A 16,313-nucleotide genomic window follows, 5' to 3' on the forward strand; every position below is an offset into this window, starting at 1 on the left:
AATTTCACAAAATATGTGTGAATCTCCTGCCACCAGTTAGTTTTTACCCGTATCAATTTAGATAGACCTTTGTGGCTTCAACGCGTTATTGCTTCAAGAGAAAGTCCAATCGAAGTTCACTATGAATCTTTAGGTACTTTTTATGAGATTTATGAACGATCCCCTTTTCTATGTCCCTGTGTTCCCCGGTTTGGTGACATGGAGGAGAGAAAAGGAAAGAGAAAGGATGAGGTTTTCCTCGCTGTGCGAACCACTGATAATTGCGTCGTTGTGCATCAATCACCTCTACTAGCCACCATCACTAATCACACATTATCACAACCATCATTGCCAACCCCCTCTACCAACCATGATGACGAACATTGCCATTCACTACTTCAAAAACCTTCATCTCAATAAAGTAAAATGTTATTTGAATTTTAATTCATATTCAATTGCTAAGTGATTCTAATTCTCCAATATTTTTATCAATTTATATTAAATATGCGTTAGTTTTGAAGGAACGGACACACAATCTATTACATTTTTAGATATTCGAGCAACATAAAAGGTTAAGGATAGTGACAAGGAAAACCTTGAAATGGAAAATCCCCAAAAGGCCCTTTCTCCCTATATATATATAAACTACGAGACAAACGCATTTCTTCAAACAGTAGAGATATTTCAGAGAAGAAGAAAAAACGATGAGTGGAATATCGCAAGACTGGGAGCCGGTAGTTATCAGGAAGAAGGCGCCTACCTCCGCCGCTCGCAAGGATGAGAAGGCCGTTAACGCCGCCCGTCGCTCCGGCGCCGAGATCGAAACCGTCAAGAAGTGTATCTTATCCTACCTTTTTCTCTATCTCTATCTATCTATGAACACGCTTTATCTATGTATCATCTAGTGTAGAAATCTATGTGATAAATTGTTTGTTGAGCTGTTTTTGTGAAATAAAATTTCTGAACTCAGTTTTGTCATCTCTCGATCGGTCGAGATTTCCTCTCCGTACTATCTCATATTTGTAGAAAGTGTTTGTTGAGATGTTTTTGTAGAATAGGAATCTGAGTTAAGTTATTTCAATTGAAAAATTGCTATTATCATCCTGGTTCCATTTGAATTGCTTGTTTCTCTCTGTACGTTTTTTGATGGTATTGAGGGAATTGATATGGAGAATTTACCTCAACTAGCTTGAGATTGTGCAGTAGTACTAGTAGTAGTAGTTATACTGTCTTCAGCTTAATATCTCATATAGAACTTTTGTAAAAAATGCTTGAGCTGTTTTGTGTAACAGGATTCTGAACTCAGTTTTGCAAACGAAAAAAGTGCTTCTATCATCCCTAGCTCCATTTGTATTGCTTTTTTCTATCTCTCTCTGTTTTTTTGGTGGAATCTAGGGAATTAATCTGGAGTATCCACCTAAACTAGTTTGAGATTGTGGTGTATTGGTAGTTGTTGTTAGCCTGTGTTCATCTTAGCATCTATACTATCTTGTGTAGAACTTTTTTGTAAAATGTTTTTGTTGAGCTGTTTTTGTGAAGTAGGATTCTGAACTCAGTTTTTACTATCATTTTCGTCATCCCAGGTTTCCACTTGTATTGCTTGTTTCTCTCTCTCTCTCTCTCTCCTCTCTTTTTTTGTGGAATCTAGGGAATTAATCTGGAGTATTCACCTAAACTAGTTTGAGATTGTGGTAGTTGTTGTTTGCCTGTGTTCTTCTTATCATTTGTACCATCTTGTGTAGATATAGGATTCTGAAACAGCAGAGCAATAATTCAAAACTACAGCCATGACTAGCATAAATTAAACATATTTATTAAATAGATTTAGGTCCATTAGCAATTGTAAGCATATACAACAAATTGATCATTGATAAATTGACATATGTGCAAATTATCTGATAATCTAACAGAAAAAGGATATATCCCAGCGAAGATAGAAGTAGCATTCAGAGTGCACTGAATTTATAGGTAGACAAATTGAAGTAACAAATCACAAGAAATAGCTACACACAGATTGACAATAACTACAATTACGCCTATTTGAAGTTGGCTATATGAATCTCCATGTCTATTATGTTATATACATACTATAAAAGCAAATATGAGCTAGAGATGAAAACAAGTAATTGAGCAAACGACAAAACAGACTAGGATTCTGAACTCAGTTTTTACTATTGAAGAACCATTTTGTCATCCCAGGCTCCACCTGTGTTGCTTGTTTCTCTCTATCTTGCTCACTCTTTTTGTTGTATATTCAGGAAATTGATATGGAGAAATTTGAGAATTCTTCACCTCAACTACTTTGAGATTGTGGTGTAGACGTGTGGTTATAGTTGTTGTTAGCCTGATGTACACCTTATCAACTCTATCTCTTTTTATTACTGTATTTATTATAATTCTGTATTTAACAGATGAAATACGGAGAATTTTAGCTACCTCAGCAAGTCTGGGATTGAGACATAGCTGTAGTCATTAGTCTGTTTTGTCGTTTGCTCAATTACTTGTTTTCATCTCTAGCTCATATTTGCTTTTATAGTATGTATATAACATAATAGACATGGAGATTCATATAGCCAACTTCAAATAGGCGTAATTGTAGTTATTGTCAATCTGTGTGTAGCTATTTCTTGTGATTTGTTACTTCAATTTGTCTACCTATAAATTCAGTGCACTCTGAATGCTACTTCTATCTTCGCTGGGATATATCCTTTTTCTGTTAGATTATCAGATAATTTGCACATATGTCAATTTATCAATGATCAATTTGTTGTATATGCTTACAATTGCTAATGGACCTAAATCTATTTAATAAATATGTTTAATTTATGCTAGTCATGGCTGTAGTTTTGAATTATTGCTCTGCTGTATGTGCATGTTATGCCTAATATGATCGATTTTTTATCAGTCTTTCATACTACCTTTGCAATATCAACATGCAATTTTACCTTATGTGTGTGTTGATTGCTCTTGTATCATGATCCTGGTGTGCTGGTAGAGTAATTTCTATATTCAGATTTATTGTATTACCAATGTTTACTAACTGAAATCATGAGAAATTAGAAAATGGTAGTATCTTAAATTCCTTCCAAAATATAACTGAACTACTGAGGTTGGATAATTGGTTAACTTGAACTTTGAAATTTGTTAACTGGGGTCACTCTCTTGGAATCAATGACCTTCTCACTTCAGCAGTTCTTGTTGTTTCTGATCGATAAAGTTGTGGTAACAGAATGCACTTATTTACTCTTTGGTCTATCTTACCTACTTTTCTGTATTTTTTGATGTTGGTTAATTACTGAAGGTTAAAAACTTACATTGTTAGTGTGGAACCTTCTGTAAACATATGCTCATTTAGGTGTGAACACAATTGGAGTGTTCTCTTGCTGGTGTAGTTTTTTTTCTCTTCAAGTTCAGCTATCACTTTTAACATTCAGATGCTTTGTTCCCTGTTCCTGTTCCTGTTCCCAAGTCGCATGTTATTGCTTTTGTAGTCTCTTGGAATTCTCTTGAGGTGATAAGCTGTTCTCTTGATGCCTTTTTTTTCTAATGCAGCTAATGCGGGCTCAAACAGGGCTGCCTCTAGTAGTACATCATTGAACACTAGGAAACTTGATGAAGACACCGAGAACTTGTCTCGTAAGTTTTGAGCTACACCTTTTATTGCATAATTAAGAAAACTTCTGGTGGAGAACTATGATGCTTAATCTCTCTGTGTATGCGAGTAAAAGTCATAGTATTTACTAAATATTCTGCCTACTCTATAAACTGGATGGACATGCAATATCTTCAATTTGAAATAGTTGAGGAACATACATTTCCCAAAACACATTGTGTACTTCTTCTACATCCTTTTGTGTTGCCCTCTCTCTATACATCCATTACACTTTCGAAACAAAAAGAATTCACAATCTATACATTTTAAAAGGAAAACTAATTCACTAGTCATCTCTATGAAGTTTCTCCTAGGCATAGTATTCGATAGTGTCTTTATAGTTTGTTCCCCTGTTCTTTTTTCCAACGTTGTATTAGCTACCCAACTACAATTTGCCGTGTATCTTTTACTTGCCACATATACAAATAATGGGGCTTCATCCTAACACAACCCAAACATACATTTACCTCACCCGATTTAGACTCGGTCAATTCCTTAGATCTTTAATCTATTCTTTCTATCTTTTGTTTCCCCTAATCAGTGTCTTGATATTTTAGTACCTGGGATGTTTGAGCAGTTCTGCCTTCGTTCTAATGTTATTTTGTCCATAGTGTATTCCACGATATCATTCTCCTTTGAAAGCGTCTGACGTCACTTTGATTTATTTTTTCAGATGAAAAGGTACCAACTGAACTGAAGAAAGCTATCATGCAAGCACGACAAGACAAAAAGCTGACTCAGTCTCAACTTGCTCAAGTAAATACCTCTTTACTCACTTTGGACTTCCCAAAAGGGAAAAAAATTTTGAAATAGACTCATGCACAGGGGATTGTTAATTTGTCGCAAAATAAATCTGATAAGCTCCTTTGTTATTTGCAGTTGATAAATGAGAAGCCACAGATCATCCAAGAATACGAATCAGGAAAGGCAATTCCAAACCAACAAATAATCTCAAAACTGGAGAGAGCTCTTGGAGCGAAACTTCGAGGGAAGAAATAAAATAAAGTGTGAGCGCACAATTGAGCCTTATGGATTGTCACTGTCTGTTTGAATCCAAAATTTGGTCATGTACACAGACTTTTCTTTAATCATTGGCTATGTTTTTGCTTCGTTATGCCTGGATTGACGTATACTGTTTTCTCTGTTGAATTAGCTGTTTCTTCTGTGGAAATTTTGAACTCTCTCTTTTACAGAACCTTTTTTCTGCTTATATTCTTTACTGTTCTTCATAGGATTACAGATTACTCTTATCGTTATGAAATCAGGTTTTCAGCCATCAAGTTCACCAAGAAACTTAATGTTATGTGAACTTAGGATGTACCCAATTTTACCAGGTTTGCTTGGTTAAATTTTATGGAAAATATTATCTATAGGAAAATAAGTTTTTAGCAATGACGAAAATGACTTAAGTAGGAGAAACGTTGTGCTCTACATTGATTGTATCCTTTCATCTTTTAACCCATCTCATCCTCACCACCCCACACTTCCAAATTTCAATGCATAGAATTTATAACTCGATTTGATACACACCGTGTACTAAAACACACCTAAAAATTGAGTAAGCCAATTATCAATGATTCCTTTTACTACAATATTGCGATAATATAATAATTTTCTATATGAAGGGTAAAACACACAATGTTATGTTGAATCTATCACTCATTTTAAATTATGTTAGGATATATCACATATTTTTTTTGTTTAAACTAATTAATCAACCAATCAATCATCGTATATAAATAAAAGCCAAAAGTAATTCTTTTAAACTCATGGTTAAGCTAGGAGTACATTTTCTCTATTGCTATTGGTTGAGACTTGTACTTCTCCCCATCTGGTCATCAATGTAAGTAGCAACAAGCCAGAAGATTGGAAGGCTAGACCACAAATCAAGCCCAACCATAAACCCTGCATCACATAATTTTCGAAAATAAATAATATATCGCTGTAACTTTAATTTGTTATAGCGAGTTATCTACCTTATTTTCCAGGTTACTAAATTTCAATCATTATGAACAGTTACATGTAGTTAAAACTCTTTTACTTTGTCAGTGTATAGAAGTTATACTGGAAGTATGGCGTGCGCGGTGCACTTGAATTACCTGAGAATGTAGGTTGAACATGAAAGCAAGGAGGCCGGCTATTGGCATGCCGATGAAATAAAATGTCGCCAAGTTGATGCACATAGCCAAATGTTGCCATCCACAACCCCTAGTAACCCCTGATCAATTCATTTACAAGTTCCGTTATAGCTCGTTCTACTGAATGTATAAATCTAAAAAAAAATGACTTACACGAGCACACACAAGTGTAATGCATTGCAACAACAATAACAACATATTTAGTGTAGTCTCACTAGTAAGGTTTGAGCAATGCAGACCTTACCTCTCTACCTTGGGAGGTAAAGAGATTGTTTCTGATATCTGATAGACTCTTGGCTCAAGGGGGAAAAAATGAAAGCATGTCGGAAAAATAAATAAATAACAGGAGTGCAGAAGTCATGGCGCATAGTGCATTGCAGCTATGTAAAATTTTAACCTGAGAGGATTCCTTGAATGAAATCGAACACAAAGGAGATCAAGAGGAGAGGTGTCATGGAGGCAAATTTGTTAACTATCTCCGCGCTATCACTGAATAGGCTAGCCCAGACATCATGACCTAAAAATAGAGCCAAATCAACTGCAATGGCAAGAAGAACAGATAGCTTGAGAGTAACAAACATAGCATGCTTAGCTTTATCAGGATTTCCAGCTCCTAACTCGTTTGCCACCCTAGTGCTGCACGTTGAAACATAATTAAGTAAATACAAGTACGTTTACTCTCTCTAAATCTGGTTACATAATTCTACATAGTACCAGAGCAAGCAGGTCCGAAGTTCAAATTCACCGTAATTCGTTATCAGAAAGAGTTCTCGTGTTTGAGCCTTAGTCATCCGTAAAAAAGAACCATCCGCATGTTAAGGGGCGAGTTGAAGCATAATCAAATAAATAAACGTATGATCACTCTAACAATTTAAACATTTAGATGTGATTGTCACACATATCAACACTACACGGTCATTTGGTAGCTGGTTGTAGGTGCGTTATGCATATATTAAATCCTACATAAGTAATACCACGTTTGGTGGCCCGTTAGGAGGTAAGTTATTCACGTATAAAATTAAGGCATATGTTTTTTTTTTTTTTGCAATTTAGGAACTTACATAACTAATACATGTATAAGTTATATAAGTTATGAGCGAATCTATGAATTATTTTGTGCAAAATAAAACGTGGAATATCTAAACCTTCATAACTAATACATGTATTATACATGGATCCACTCATAACTAACCCATATATTACTATTACCTGCATAACTCGAACCAACTACCAACAACATTTTTTCGCATTCGTATTTGGTATTAGTAACAAAACTGATGGGGAGAAGGGGGTCAAAACTATAACAATTTTTTGTTGGTAACATTACCTTGCAGCTGCACTCAGACCATAAGATATCATGTAGGCTATGTTTTGTGTATTTACACTGAAAGGTCATAAACCAAAACAAATTGGTGTCAGAAACTAAAACTCAGTCTTCAAAATCATGAAAATTTGTTATATAAAAAGGACAGAAGCTTACCACATAGCTACCACAGAAGTAGTTGTTCCTGAGTTTGGCATCAAACCAGCCAATAACACAAGAAGCTCAAAAGCCCAGTACTCCAAGCTGGTATACATCAAATAAGGAAATTATTAGTACGACTTCGATGACAACATGTTCCATTCTGTGAGGATTTAACTTATATTCACTGACATTCTAATGAAAATTTTAGGCAAAATAAATAAACAGACACTCAAACTTGGCCTCAGTTGGCAAGTAAGCACTTTAGCTTTGAGAGCGCACAATTAGACACCTCAACTGCAACTAGACGTTCCACCTTGTCCTCGCTGTGTACTTTCTTGTGGAACCTAATGCTGACGCGAAACACAAGTTTTTGATGTGTTTAGATGATCATTTTGTAAGTTTGAGTATTTAATTAACAGAAAGGAGACGAGATGAAGTGTGTAGATGTGCATACTCAAAGTTAGAATCTTCACTCGCTAGCTGAGGTCAAGTTCGAGAGTTTGTGAATATATTATGACAAAAATTTATATTAGCAATGTGATTTAACATGCTATAGAAGGTTACTAATCTTATTTTACAAGTAACTAATTTTACTCGTTATGATTAGTTGCCTGTAATTACCTCTGTGTAAAAAGAATATGAATATATAAGTTAACTCTTCTTGAATAACAAAATTTTTACAGTTAATTCTTACCATACCATGGCAGCAGAGGGCAAAGCCAACTTCAAATTTGTAAGGATATGATGAAATGACTCGAACGAGAGACCATCTCTCCAGATATGGTTGAATCTCTTCGAAAGGAGCACGTATAGGCCCAACGTGAGAAGTGCGATCCAGATCGAAATAGAAGCCGCTAATGATGCTCCTTTAAAAGCAAGACCTGTCCAATGAACCAAGGCATAGGAAATCCCAATGTGGATAACTAAAGATCCAACAGAACAGAAAGCCAGAGGCATGATGATTGACTGTGACTGAAGAAACCTCAAAATGTTTTGCAGAAAACTATATGCAAACAATCCAGGAATGAGGAACCTCAAGAATATGCCGGCTTCTCTAGCTATGTCAGGATCTTGATGAAGTAAAATCAGAATCATATCAGAATACCACCAAATGACAGAAATCACCACGGAAAAGAAGAACGATATGATGCACGATGCCTGCAAATGTATACCCAACATTCTGTACATTTTTGCTCCGTATCCTTGGCCGCATAATGTCTCAAGTGCACCACTTAGACCAACCTATAGATTGTTCACTAACAAGTTTTTAAGACTTGCTTCAGTAACATTGGAAGCACAGGGCATCATGTAAAAGTTGGATTCTTAGCTTGGATAAATGGAACCTAATAACTTATTTCATTAAACATTTACAAATATTTGATTGTAAATCCAGTTATTATATGTTTACTCGAGATTTCGTTAGAAACTCATAAACTTCAAGTCCTCGATCCCCCTAGTTCTGTTCGGATGTTAATGGTCAAAAACACATCTAAAGTGTTCCCATTTTTTGAGTTTCATATACCTAAATTTTCTTTTTATGCAAGGGAAACCTCTATCCTTTGGGTGGGCACAGGGTAAAATCTCCGTTCCTATACAATGGCTCGCAAATCGCATAGGAGAGGTAACGCGCACTAGACAAGCCAGGTGCGACACGCTCGACCCAGAAGGCAAACCCCTTGCTTTCACTGACAAGGAGTTTCGAACACCTCAACAATCCATCGTTCCTTTGTCCTACCTGAAAAGATAGTGATATTTCAGGTAGGAAAAGAGAACAATTGATAGTTGAAGTATGTTCGATAAATTAGTTAGTAATATTTAATGTAGGAAAATTCTCGCACATAATCATTTATATATGTTTTTGATCGTTACGCTTATACATACTAATAAAAGTATAATGAAATTTTCACACTATGATAACTATAAATTAACCTTTTTTAAGTGATTCGATTATATAAATATTTTTTTCATCGTCAATACGTAAAACTTTTAAAGTTGTAAATCTAAAACAGAGCAATCAGTTTTTACATACCATGAAACTGAAACCAGTAACCATAGCCCATGAATTAGCGAGATTTGAAGCAGCAAGCTCGAGTTTCCCGAGGTGTCCGGCGAACATGACGGAAACAAGGTTGATGAAGTAGAAACAACTGTTCACTACAATCATTGGCAATGAAAATAAAATCTGATTCTTAGCTTCTTCTACGTCGATCAACTTTGCACACAAACTGTTCGATGAAATGCCTGATGATGATGATGAAGACGCTAACAGGGGAATTTTCGGACCGGATGAAGCCATTTTTTCTGATTTTTGGGCTCTGCTTTGAAAGTCTACTGGTATTTTTGATTGGGAAACAAGCTACCATGGAATTTGGTTAGAGATATTCATTATATTTTCTCCTTTAAAAAAAAAAAAAATTTTTATTTTATTTTAGTCGGTTTTCAAAAAAGAATAACCTCTTTCTTTTTACATATGATAGGTTTAAAACCACAAAATTAAATAACAATTTTTTGTATATTTTGAAATAACTTTTATTTAGGATCACATTATCAAAAATTTTCTTTATTTTTTTTAAACTTCGTGTCAAATCAAACTAGATTATTCTTTATGAAATGGTGAATGTGTAGGAGTTAGTAATAGATTTTTGGTTACCTGATTGAGATTTTCATTTTTACACGTAAAAAATCTAAAGAAGAAAAATCATCTTCTATTCACTATTCTGTCTCGATTCTTATTTACTTGTAAAATATTTCCTCATTAATTAATAAAAACAACATGATAAATTGCTATGGTAATTATTGTTTCTCTACTAAACGTGTCAAATCAAAATTTAATAATTTACTATTTTAATCCATTCTTATTCATTATAGTTTTTATTTTTAGAGATAAATCATAAGAATTTTAATCAATATTTTAAGATGTATTTATTTTATCATATTAATATTCAAAATTGTAATTTATAATATTTTTATAGAGTTTTTTAATATTTAAATTTATATTTTAAAATATCAAATTAATGTAATTAAATTTAATTTTAAAAATTAATCAAATTAATATATAACAAATAAAATTAATGAAACGAATATTGACAATCTTTTAAGAATTAATTACTTCTAGATGTTAAAACATAAAAGATAAAAATAAAATTCTGACTCCACTTTTTATATAATAACTTCTTGGGAAAAGGGTCTGATATACCCCTCAACTTTGTCATTTGTAGCTGATATACCCATCGTTATAAAAGTGGCTCATATATGCCCTTACCGTTATACAAACGGCTCACATATACCCCCGTTACAAAATGACTCATATATACCCTTCATTTAACGGAAGTTAAAAAATTAGTTTTAAATTTATATTTATTACTTGTAATTTTTTTAAAAAAATTATTAGGGGTATATATGATTCTTCTATCAAAGTTTAAGGTATATTTTAATTTTTTTCATACATAAATTATTTTTTGACTTTTTTTATTATAATTATTTGAGTTTCTTATTCTTATTTTATTTTTTTCTTTCATTCCTTACTTTAAAGAAAAAAAATTAAACTATTTTTTTGTGTGTATTGTAATTTAATTTCGTATTCGAAGAAAAAATTTTGGTCATCTACAATAAGTTTTACAAGAATATTAGTGAAACATAAATAAATTTGATTATCAAAATAATAATTATAAATTAGTCATTGAAACAAAAAAAGGTCAAAAAATATGTTTGACGAGGATTAAATTTACTCATATGAGATTATATTTTTTAGAAAAAAATAATAAAAATTTAGATTAAAATTATTTTTTTCATTTCCGTCAGAGGAAAAGAGTATATGTGAGTCATTTGCTTACAAGTAGGGGTATATATGAGCCACTTTCATAACAAGGGGTATATCAACTCTAAATGACAAAGTTAAGGGGTATATCAGACTCTTTTCCTTTAACTTCTTATTATTTATTTGGTTATTTATGTGATGCAACTCCCAACTTGTCAAATTAAATGATGCACCACTTTCTATGTTATTGACTAAAATGAAGTACTCTGATCCATTCAAAAATATATATTTTAATTTAATTTGATGTAGAATTTTATAAAGTTTTAAAAGAAAATTTGAAATTTCATGTCAAATATATTAAAATGTCTTTTAGTTTTATTGTTTAAAATTTTGAGTATATATAAGTAATAAAGTAGAGTTTTAAAAAATTGCTAAAATTCTTTTTTTTTTTAAAAGATTAAAAAAAAGTATGACAATTAAAACTAATAAAAAGTCATACCTCAATTTCTTTTTGATTTTTCTATTTTTACATTATTAAATTTTTTTTATAATATTATCATAAAGTACATTATAAATTCTTTAATGATCATAGAATATCTATCTTTCTCTAATTTTTATTTTCTTTATGTTGGTAGTTAATAAAAATTCTTTATTTCATTTGAATTAGTAAAATAAGACTAGTTTCTTTTCTTATACTTATTCACGTTAACTTTTTTTTAATCTATTATTAAAAAAAATTATTAAATATTCTGTCACGTTGTTAAGTTGTGTCTAATTGGTACAATTTGAGCATAGATTATGTGTTCGATAGCTAGTAAGCTTAGTTTAAGTATCTAAATAAAATGTCTCGATAAATTTAAAGTGTAGTGTATTTTGCCTATTAGCAAGTGACAATGTGATTAATTTCCACACTTATTTAGAAAGACTGGTACTAAATAAATCGCTTCTCAAAATCTTCTCTACAAAATTATTTTTTTGAAAAGTTATCTTGACAAAAAGTCGTTCATTAAAATTCAAACACAACAAAAGAAACACGCTTAAGGACCGTAATCTATAGATTTAGATTTAGACCTTCATAAGCGCAAATAAAATAATGTCTACATACACAATTTATTCAAAAACTACGTCGATACGTCAAAATTTTTCTCAACATTACAAATCAAATGAATTAATTAATTATCAATGATCAATGCAAGTAAATTACATGATAACCTCTATGCTTAATTTAAGGTTGGGATTCATTTTCATTGTTGGTATGCTTTGAGACTTGATCTTCTTTTCCCCATTTTATAAAGAATGTCAATAGCAACAAGCTAGTAGATTGGCATGCTAGACCACAAATCAACCCTACCCATAAACCCTGCATTATTCACAAAAACGATACTCTGTCAGTATATAAAAGTTAAACTTTTATACAAAACATATTGAACGTGGATTACCTTATATCCTTTATTGAACTTGAAAGCCAAGATTGCGCCTATTGTCATACCAACGAAATAGAAACTTGCCAAGTTGATGCACATTGCGAAACGTTGCCATCCACATCCTCTTGCCACTCCTGATGATCAACATTCATTTACAAGTTAAACGTTTTAGCTTGTTCGATCCTACTGATCAACATGTTAAAACTAAGATGTAAATGTCGCGAACACACACAGATATACATATATATATATATATATACGCAAAGTAAGTTGATTAACCTGATAGAATTCCTTGTATGAAATCGAACAAGAAAGAGACTAATAGGAGAGGTGTCATTGAGGCAAATTTACGAATAATCTCCGCTTCCTCACTGAAGAGGCCAGCCCAGGCATTGTGACCAAAACCTAGGGCTAAATCAACTATGAGTGCAGCAACAATAGCTAGTTTGAGAGTAACAGCCATAGCTTGTTTAGCTTTGCGGATATTTCCTGCTCCTATCTCGTTTGACACCCTCGTGCTGCACGTTGAGAACATAATTAAGTTAATACGAGTTATACGTCTAATCACAGATGACATGGTCACACAAGTCAACATAGTGTTCCGTGCAGACCTTAGCATAGGAAACAGAATCAGGCACACACATTAAGAGGCGTGTTCAACCAAATTAAGTAAATGAAGTCGCGATATCTCTAATGATTTAAACATTTAAATGAGATCGTCACACAATTTAACACGAGATACATTTTAAAGGAAACATTTTTGTGCGTGAAATTACCTTGCAGCTGCACTGAGGCCATAAGATATCATGTAGGCTATGGTTTCTGTATTTACACTGTAACACACAAAAACTAGATCAGCAACTAAAATTCGACTTTCAAGAAATACGAAAAATCTGCTTGTGTTTCAAAATCGCGTTGAAAACTTACCACATTGCAACAACAGAAGTAGTTGTTTCCGCGTTTGGCATCAAACCAGCTAACAACACAAGAATCTCAAACGCCCAGTACTCCAAGCTGTTACACATCAATTAGAGACTATGTAACTAACATTTCACTACAACGACTAAGTTTTTCTTTGGAACCAATTTTCATGTTATTATGTGATAATAACATTTAACAACCAAAATATATTCAGACAAACAATGTCATTATAGAGAGGTTTGACTTTAATAGCAAAAACTTACCACACCATGCCAGCAGAGGGCAAAGCCAACTTCAAGTTTGAAAGAAGATGTTGAAGTGGCTCGGATGAGAGACCTTCGGGCCTTATATGACTAAACTTCTTGGAGAAAAGCACGTATAGACTCAACGCGATGAATGTGATCCAAAATGAAATCGAAACAGCTAATGCTGCTCCTTTGAAACCAAGATGTGTCCAATGAACCAGAGCATAAGCAATGCCAATGTGGAGAACTAGAGCTGCAACCGCGATGCAAGCTAAAGGTAAGATGATCGATTGAGCTTGAAGAAACCTCACAATGTTTTGCAAGAAAGCATACGCAAACAATCCCGGTATGAGGAACTTCAAGAACACCCCTGCTTCATGTGCTATTGCAGGTTCTTGATGAAGTAAAATCAGAATTCGATCCGAATACCACCAAATGACAGAAACAACGATAGAAAAGAAGAACGATATGATGCTCGATGTTTGAAGATGTATCCCTAACATCCTGAACATTTTCGCGCCGTATCCTTGACCACATAATGTCTCAAGTGCACCACTTAGCCCGACCTATATATAGATGATCAATCAACGAGTTCACAGTTAAAGATATAATTAAGTAAATAAAAGTATAGTACTCTTTCTGACAACTTCAATGTTTAGACTAAATAATCACACAATTGAACATGTTACATAATGTCTCAATATGTTATAATACTACAATACTAATTATTGGATTTGCTCTGATTATATATAGAGTTTGGATCAAAGTTATTACGTTAACGTAAATTTAAAATTGACATTGTGGATCCACCTTGACTATCACTAACTTTTTAATGAACATATTATTTTTGTATACTGTCAATGCATAGAACTTGTCATTTGTCATGTATTTTTACGTACCATGAAAGAGAAACCAGTAACCATGGCCCATGAATTAGCGAGATTCGAGGAAGCCAGCTCGAGTTTCCCGAGGTGTCCGGCAAACATGACGGAGACGAGGCTGATGAAGTAGAAACAACCGTTCACTACGATCATCGGAACGGAGAACAACACTTGATTTTTCGCTTCTTTACAATTGATTATCTGTCCGCATGACTTGTTCATTGGATTGTTCTTTTGTTCAACCAATGTTGATACCGGTGCCGGAGTTGGTCCCAGTCCCGGAGTTAGTGCCGGTGCCGGAGTTTTTTCCGGTGGCCGTGCTGGAGTTTGTTCCGGTGACCATGCCGGAGTTTTTTCCGATGACGGTGCCGGAGTTGGTACCGGTGCCGGTGTCGGGGTTGGTGCCGGTGATGATGCTGGTGCCGATGGGACGACAATCTCCTCCGGTGACGGGGCGTTCAAATTAGTTATTGTCATCGTGAAAACGAAATTGCTAAAGCAGGAATAGGAATAGAAATAATAATAAGATGTTTGAGAGTGTAGTAATTTTTAAAAACTCGAAATTATGAATAATGACTTTGATATATATATATATATATTTTTTTTGTATATTTATACATGAAAATAAGATTTTGGTTGAGACAATCTTGGGATTTGTTACTGTCAGACAGCTATAACTAGCGAAAAATGCTCAATTGAATACGTTTGTATCGAAGGTATACCAAAGAGATGAGTAAAAGTTGCTTAAGTAACAAATTTTCTAACTAATATTACTAAAAAGTAAAAAATACTAATAATAGTTATGACATTCAATCTCATATTCAAAGAATTTCGGTGTAAATACTAAAAATGATTGAAAAGTCTACGCATCCTTTTATTTACTTAATATTGTTATATATTAAGTATTTAAATTTCGAATATTTTAAGTGAAATTTTAGAGTTCTTATTATGTGATAAGTAATTTGCATTGTAAAATGTGCACATACATATCAAAACAATTACTCAATTATTTTCCTCCCCTTTTCTTTATGCAAAAAAATCTACTATTTATTCATAATGAAATTATTTACACAATAATTATATTTAAATTTGCATATTAAAAGTTACACGTATAATGCAATTAAATATATATATATTATTCATGTAAATTCGAATTTTATTTATTTAATATCAAGCACTTCGTTAAAAACTAAGATCGCATGATGTTATTTTCATGAAATTATGTGGAGGAGAGAAGAAAAAGAAAGACGAGAAAAATATTAGATATACAGAGTTCGATTTAAGATTTAAATATAAATATGTTTAATTTTTAAGATAACTGGAACAAATGCACCAGTAGCCTCTCAATCTATGTCCAAAATCTCAGAGACGCACTTATACTTTACTAAGGTCCTATTACCCTCCTGAACTTATTTTATAAGTAATTTTCTACCTCTTTTGACATAGGTGTTACTAGCTTGAAAAAAAATCAACCGTCATTGGGTCCACAAGATAGTGTTACGTAGGCCGAAAAGGGTTAGAAAATTATTAATAAAATAAGTTTATGGAGGTAATAGTATTGTATAAGTATGTTTTCAATATTTCGAATATAGATTAAGAAGGTACTTGTGCATTATCCATATTACGTATTTAATATATAATATTAGAGTCACTAAAATCACTCAATTTTGTTTTATCTTACAAAAATCATTCAACTTTTCCTAGTTAGATTTCATAGTTTTCTAACTTTGCCTAGTTAGCTTTCATTGTCATTTTATCTAAAAAATACCGTTTTTTCGATACTTATTTAATGATGTCGTAGCTTTAAATTTTTAGGGAAAAAATTATTTCAATGTATTTACGATTGGACTC

At 33.0% G+C, this 16,313-nt stretch overlaps 3 protein-coding genes across 3 annotated transcripts; 1 reads left to right on the plus strand and 2 right to left on the minus strand.

Moving 5' to 3' along the window:
* Positions 1-647: 647 nt before the first annotated feature.
* On the plus strand, positions 648-4,823 carry MBF1a (multiprotein bridging factor 1a). The gene is made up of 4 exons (NM_001247412.2): positions 648-816; positions 3,532-3,615; positions 4,305-4,387; positions 4,511-4,823. The coding sequence occupies exons 1-4, from the start codon at positions 684-686 to the stop codon at positions 4,628-4,630; spliced, it is 420 nt and encodes a 139-aa protein (NP_001234341.2). The 5' UTR covers positions 648-683; the 3' UTR covers positions 4,631-4,823.
* Positions 4,824-5,272: 449 nt separating this feature from the next.
* Positions 5,273-9,685, minus strand: LOC101259583 (protein DETOXIFICATION 18). Its single transcript, XM_004248189.5, has 7 exons — positions 9,264-9,685; positions 7,929-8,476; positions 7,250-7,336; positions 7,097-7,153; positions 6,167-6,405; positions 5,731-5,849; positions 5,273-5,536 (listed from the first exon to the last, which is right to left on the minus strand). Exons 1-7 carry the CDS (start codon positions 9,528-9,530, stop codon positions 5,405-5,407), a joined length of 1,449 nt encoding a protein of 482 aa, XP_004248237.1. The 5' UTR covers positions 9,531-9,685; the 3' UTR covers positions 5,273-5,404.
* A 2,289-nt stretch (positions 9,686-11,974) lies between these two features.
* Positions 11,975-15,054, minus strand: LOC101266567 (protein DETOXIFICATION 18-like). Its single transcript, XM_026027782.2, has 7 exons — positions 14,481-15,054; positions 13,600-14,147; positions 13,343-13,429; positions 13,192-13,248; positions 12,695-12,933; positions 12,431-12,549; positions 11,975-12,351 (listed from the first exon to the last, which is right to left on the minus strand). The coding sequence occupies exons 1-7, from the start codon at positions 14,937-14,939 to the stop codon at positions 12,217-12,219; spliced, it is 1,644 nt and encodes a 547-aa protein (XP_025883567.1). The 5' UTR covers positions 14,940-15,054; the 3' UTR covers positions 11,975-12,216.
* Between the last annotated feature and the right edge of the window lie 1,259 nt (positions 15,055-16,313).

The sequence above is a fragment of the Solanum lycopersicum genome, chromosome 10 (assembly GCF_036512215.1).
Source record: "Solanum lycopersicum chromosome 10, SLM_r2.1".
Taxonomy (NCBI): domain Eukaryota; kingdom Viridiplantae; phylum Streptophyta; class Magnoliopsida; order Solanales; family Solanaceae; genus Solanum; species Solanum lycopersicum.

Bases quoted from the DNA above. Each gene is read 5' to 3' on its own strand.
- LOC101259583 (XM_004248189.5), bottom strand. From the start codon at position 9,530: ATGGCTTCATCCGGTCCGAAAATTCCCCTGTTAGCGTCTTCATCATCA. The intron at 7,337-7,928 runs GTAAGAATTAAC...GATGTATACCAG, and splicing joins CCCTCTGCTGCCATGGTATG to CTTGGAGTACTGGGCTTTTG. The intron at 5,850-6,166 runs GTTAAAATTTTA...TGAATTGATCAG, and splicing joins CATTCAAGGAATCCTCTCAG to GGGTTACTAGGGGTTGTGGA.
- LOC101266567 (XM_026027782.2), bottom strand. From the start codon at position 14,939: ATGACAATAACTAATTTGAACGCCCCGTCACCGGAGGAGATTGTCGTC. The intron at 14,148-14,480 runs GTACGTAAAAAT...ATCTATATATAG, and splicing joins TTACTGGTTTCTCTTTCATG to GTCGGGCTAAGTGGTGCACT. The intron at 12,934-13,191 runs GTAATTTCACGC...CTCAACGTGCAG, and splicing joins GGCCTCAGTGCAGCTGCAAG to CACGAGGGTGTCAAACGAGA.
- MBF1a (NM_001247412.2), top strand. From the start codon at position 684: ATGAGTGGAATATCGCAAGACTGGGAGCCGGTAGTTATCAGGAAGAAG. The intron at 817-3,531 runs GTATCTTATCCT...TTTCTAATGCAG, and splicing joins GATCGAAACCGTCAAGAAGT to CTAATGCGGGCTCAAACAGG. The intron at 4,388-4,510 runs GTAAATACCTCT...TGTTATTTGCAG, and splicing joins CTCAGTCTCAACTTGCTCAA to TTGATAAATGAGAAGCCACA.